At 35.1% G+C, this 6040-nt stretch overlaps 1 protein-coding gene across 1 annotated transcript; it reads right to left on the minus strand.

Annotated features, from left to right (window-relative positions):
- Window positions 1-2902: 2902 nt before the first annotated feature.
- Window positions 2903-5722, minus strand: LOC147408006 (1-aminocyclopropane-1-carboxylate synthase-like). Its single transcript, XM_086436829.1, has 4 exons — window positions 5401-5722; window positions 5154-5285; window positions 4897-5057; window positions 2903-4098 (listed from the first exon to the last, which is right to left on the minus strand). The coding sequence occupies exons 1-4, from the start codon at window positions 5566-5568 to the stop codon at window positions 3108-3110; spliced, it is 1452 nt and encodes a 483-aa protein (XP_086292955.1). The 5' UTR covers window positions 5569-5722; the 3' UTR covers window positions 2903-3107.
- Between the last annotated feature and the right edge of the window lie 318 nt (window positions 5723-6040).

Below are 6040 nucleotides of genomic sequence, written 5' to 3' on the forward strand. Positions count from 1 at the left end.
TTGTATTGTGAAATTTCACATATTTGAACAATTAATCCATCTCCTTATTTCCAAGTGAAAGAAACTCATCATCGCCCATGGATGCAGGAAATCTTATGTACCAAACCTCATAAATAATGTGTCATATGTAGTGTATGGTAACACTCTTATGAAATTCATTTAGTGATTTGATCAAACATCTATTGGGTATTTCACCAAACACTTTGTATGACACTCCTTCCAATACCTTGTTTGATAATGGTAATAAAGGATAAACTCAATTAATGTAGCAAATGTATGGAAAATAAACAATCTCACAAAGAAAGAGTAAGAACGCAATACCCACAATATGAAATTTTATATGGTTCACCTAAAGGTTGTGTCCTTGGAAGTAAGAGTCTTAGAGCTCGATTTCACTATGAAGAAAATGAGACAAATCAATATAAGGAATCATCTCTATCATTAACTTCACCTTCTTCTAGATCTCAATCTTCCTAAACCTCTCAACCTTTCCTCTTTAGATTTTCTTTATTTCTTTATCATTTTCTCAAGAAAAAATTTAGACTTACAACAAAAGAAAACAAAACCCTTCCTTTTAGAAACACCATAAAGTGGGGTACTTACATAAATTACAAGCCTGACCGAAAGTACCTTAGACCGCCCCCAACACATACACTTGGACAAGGTCTAATTGATTTTGAACTATAACTTCGACGTCCTACTCTCTTTACCTTTGATTTGTAAGTTATTTTGATTGTTATTATTGCTTTTTGCACCTATTTTTCTATGATACCCGTGGAAGCGTGTGTGACTTGTATGTATAACGACTAAATAGTCAGTGTACATGCAAGTAAGACAATCTTGCTTCATCCATAGGATTTTGTTCTTTTCAAAGATAGAAATTTTGGTTAATTAATTAATAGATCTGGATTTGATTTGATTCAAAGGCTCTAGATTGGTTTCATACATGATGGGGTGGAGATGAAGGATCGTCAAAGTCATCCATATGTGCAAACAATTTCCAGCCATTGGAGAGAGTGGACTGAATCTACACACAAGTGGGTAGGAAAGTTCTTACTTTGAAGACTAAGATTTTCATCTCTAGAATTGTATAATTAAGAGAATCGAAATATTGGAGACTGGTCCTACATTCAACATTTTTTTGCTAGTCAAGCGGAGGATTTTATAAAAATATATATAAAAGATACAAACTATTTGAAGGGGGCACATGCACCCCAATATTTACACGTGGAGCCGTGGACTCAGCATCCCCGATAAATCATCCACAAAAGATTTTTTATTTTATTTTATCTACCCCATCTTGTAGCATTAACATTGATTCTAAAACATTAGAGCATTTAGAAGAAATCTCAATATTAATCCTTCTTAGAGATTCAGCCAAAGCTCTAGATTCAGAAACATTATTTGAGAATTATCAAAATAGAAATTAACAATCCTAATGAACAGACCTTAGGAATTCCATAAAAAGTCACCCCTCTTTAGGGGGCAAGGATTATCTCGGCTAGCTCAGTTGACATTCAAATTTACTTAGTTCAACTCATGTGAGACCAACGAATATGGATCATAATCCCAAGGGGGTAGCTCAACGGCAATTTCGGATCCAATAAGTAGTGGGAGTCCGTAGGTTGTGAGTTCAGTATTCAGTATGAGCAGTATTTCCTTGGGACTACCCACGAGGGCGTACTCTCACTTACCCAGTGTGTGTGATGTGTGAGCCTTGCATCTGCTCAGGGGAGGGACCCATAAGCCTCGGCTCCAGCCCTGGGTATTCCGATCCCCCTAGTCGGACGTAAAGTTTGGACACTATCCTTACATAAGGAATTTCCTAACCACATCTCCTTGCCACATTCTAAAACATGATTCAATGCCACAAATTTGTAGGAAGAGGACAAAATTCTAAAAATTAAAAAAAAAAAAAAAAAAAAATCAATTTCTTTTTCATCATTAAATTTTAATTTTAAATTTGGACTTCTGTGACCATCCATTTTCAACACCTTAGATTGAGTAATGTAAAAAAAATTTGAATTTTGAATTTTTTTTTTTTTGAATTTGAGTTTTTCCATGAAATCTATAGGGCTGAGGTGTTGGATTGCCAATTTGATAATCCATGTGGGACCCAATGACCCTCAGGAAGATTTTAAATGTTACTAAGTTAGCCAGGCTAACCTGACTAGACCCAACTCACCCGTCATGACTTGGGTATCACTCTCTAAATGGGTCGTGTCTGATTCATTGGACCAAAAGTTGAACCATGTATAAGTGGGCCAAGTTCGGCCATGTGAAATGGAATTTTGATTAATTATTTCCTTCAATTAATCGGTTTGGCTATGCACACAACCAACCATTTGATGATAATCAATTTCATCCTAGCACGATGAATGTTAGAGTTTAACTTGAATCTTTATTCTTGTTCATATGCACAATTTCATACCAACATCATTGATCAAACATGATCCTTAGTAATTATTCAAACAATTTCATCAAAAGAAAACTGTTAGACCTAGGTTTTGACTTGATTCAACAGCTCAGCTGATGCTTTGATACCAATTGTCGAGTTTCTAAGTACTCTTCGATTACATGAATCACATATATAAAATCAAGCTAGAGCCTTTAAATTAAATTCATTCTAATCCATATCTAATTAACCAAAATTTATATCTTTGAGAATGTAGGGGCCTCCCCATATATTATTTGCATTAACTGTTTAGTTGTTATACACACAATTGACACTTCGACGATTGCCGTGGAAAAATAGGTGTAAGAAGAAACAGATGACAATCAAAATAAAACACAAATTAAAAAGAAAAGAAGAGAGCACGGCACAGAAAGTATGTGATTCAACAAGATTGCCTATGTCCATGGGCAATGATGAGATCCTTTCACTTGGAAATAAGGAGTTGAATTATTCAAATATGTGAAATTTCACAAGAAAAATCATTTATTCTTCTGTTTATTTATGTGTTTAATACAAACTAATGAGAAAATACAATTGAAACAAATCTAATCCCACAAAAAATGTAAGTTACATTGTTAAAATGGGAAAGAATGAGAGTTATTTGTAGAGAAATCAACAATCTTTAACTGCACACAATTGGTTATACTTCTTTTTAAGTCTTGGCTCGAACAAGAGGTGAATGAGGTGTCAAAATGTGCGGTGTTGAGATGATATCTTCGAATCTTCGAGAGTTATTGAAGCTAACACGAAGATTGCTCCGCCAGCGTTGTTGGTTCTTTACAGGAACCTCAACCTCCTTGCCTTTACAAACAAACTTTCGAATCCGTGTAAGAGCAACTCCCATGGTCTCATCATCCATGTTTGCAAAACAAACTCTAAACCAACCAGGTTCCACGCAATGGAAAGATGAACCCGGTGAAACATTAAGCTTAACATCATGGACTATAACACGCCACAACGTCATCTCAGCTTCAAATGTGGGCTCGCTAAGGAGATGCCGCAAGTCCATCCAAAAAAAGAGACCAGCATTGCTCTTCAAACTACCAATCCCTACTTGAGAAAGACCCCTCGTGAAAGCATTATGCCTTGTCCCTAGCCTCATCGCACTCTCAGAGACAAACCTATCAACAAATTCATCGTCGGATAACATTGATGCAATTAGGTGCTGTGTTTGCGTGGAAACTAGTCCAAAACTTGACATTCTTCGAGCACAATTGACTACAGTTTTGTTGTATGAGTAAACTATGCCAACTCTAAAGCCTGGGAAACCCATATCCTTTGAGAGACTATACAAAATGTGGATGAGATCTCTATTGCACTCCTTGTCTTCCTCTATTACCTCGGAGATGCTTACAAATTCAGGTTGGTTGAAGACAGTGGCAGCATATATCTCATCACAGACTAGATGGATGTTTTTTTGGTTGATGAAGGTCACTAGGCTTTTTAGTGTCTCTCTATCTAATATGGTTCCTAATGGGTTTGATGGGTTGTTAATGAATAATCCCTTTACTTTGATGTTGTCCTCTTGAGCTTTGTTATATGCAGCTTCTAATGCTGGTATTGTGATCTTGAAATCGTTAGAGCTCTCACAAACGACGGGAAGCAATTGCACTCCTGTTCGCCATCTCAAGTCTCGGTCGAATCTGCAATAGAATTCAAAAATTTTGTAAGTAAAATTGATTGCATATAATATAAGAGTAGATGTGATCTAAAAATGGTTTATTTGAGATTAAGTATGGCCCAGTAAGAGCTGGCCATCACTTCGAATTAATGTCTGTAGCTAACTTGAAGAAGTAGCAGGGCAGAGATGTTGGGGACCACTGAGGAAGAAAGTTCCCTCACATAGTTTTCAGTAACAATTATATGGTTGGGTAAAGTCATTACAAGAAGAATCTATTGTACATCTTTTTGAAATTTTTTTTTTTTTTTAAATGGTCCTTTTCATGCTATGGCACACTCATAATTGAGGTTAGGTCAAATTATTTGATGTATATATAAGGAATTAAATTAATTAAAGGGAAAAAACAAATAGTAATTGACTTAAAATTTTAAATTGATTTTGATTTTTTCAACCACAATTATTCATAAAGGGTAGTTTTGGTAATTGAATGAAATAATATATTAATTTATGTCACAATTTGGGGGTCAGTTGTTTTCTTTCAATTTTCAATGGAATTAGCATATTAGACTAAGAAATTAAAAATAAAAAAAGTAGCCCCCAATAAACCATAAATTAACATGAGACATGGCTATTGTCATAATTGGAGGATCGACCCAAATTCTTGAAATAAGGCTTTGAGATGTTAATGGAAATTAAATCAGTTTAGTTTAAACCCATCTTAGTATGCCCACCTATATTACATTATTGTATGTATTTTATGTTTCGATTAAATCGAAATCTTATACAAATTAAAAGAAAGAAAGGAAGGAAGGGAACTTACGCAGGATAATAAGGCGTAGGGACCAGGAAAGCATCACCACGATCAGCCAAACAAAAGGCAATTGTCTCGGCCGCTCCAGTGGCACCACCACTCATAACTATGTGATCTGGATTGAATGTAATCTTATCTCCTCTCACTCTCCCCATAAACTTCGCGACAGCCTGAAAATTATTACCACTAATCGTATTAATATATTAATTATCAACATTAGCACTACTATACCACAAAGATTAATATAATAATTGAAGCCACATTACATTTCTAAAGACTGGCAAGCCATGATAATCTTGAAAAAGTGCGATGTCCTTGAACAAGTTAATGCCTTCGGCGGTGCAAATTGAAGCCTCTGGGTGTGTTTTAATCCACTGCTCAACTACATCAAAACTAAGCTGCAATATATAACAAACATATTAAGAACATATAACATAAGCTTATGTCGTTTAATTCGGTTTCTTAAAAAGAAATTAAATAAAAAAGAACAAAGTAAAGGGTTTTTCATCAAACCTGATTTTCTGCAAGACCCATTTGGATAACTCCTTTAGGATTATTGGTTTGGTCGTAAGGATCATCGTCGTACGCCTTCCAACCATCAAAGTAAGGTGAGTTTTCGCCGTGTCCATCGTTGGTTGCTAGCTTAGACAGAAGGTTTTCATTACTTAACATGAAGACCATTATTCTTGCAAGAAAACTACTAGTAGTAAAAATCGAACAAGTAGAGAAAATTTTAAATGAATGAGAGATAGAGGGAAAGGAGAGAAGGGGATCGAAATATATAGGCAGTAGAGAAAGAAAAGGACTATAAAAGTTTTGAAAGTTTTTTTTTTTTTTGATAAGTTTTGAAAGTTCGAAAGTCCTTATATAATAATAGTCCTTGAAATAAATGCAAGAAGGGAAAACGAGTGTGGTTTGGTCAGACATCAGCACTTACGTGTTACGTGTGCTTGTTTCTGTGGTATTGCTAATTGGGTCTTCCTGCTATTCTTTTAATTCAGATATACCCCTCCAAATTTTGATTAATATTTTATATACCCTTTTACATTCAATTTCAGAGGATACTTCTGAGTTCTGACTGACATACTAATAGAAAATTTACCACAATACCATACTCTTGAATATCTTGCCAAAGACACTTGATTTTTCCCTC

The sequence above is a fragment of the Akebia trifoliata genome, chromosome 3 (assembly GCF_017979445.1).
Source record: "Akebia trifoliata isolate Shusen 1 chromosome 3, ASM1797944v1, whole genome shotgun sequence".
Lineage (NCBI taxonomy): Eukaryota > Viridiplantae > Streptophyta > Magnoliopsida > Ranunculales > Lardizabalaceae > Akebia > Akebia trifoliata.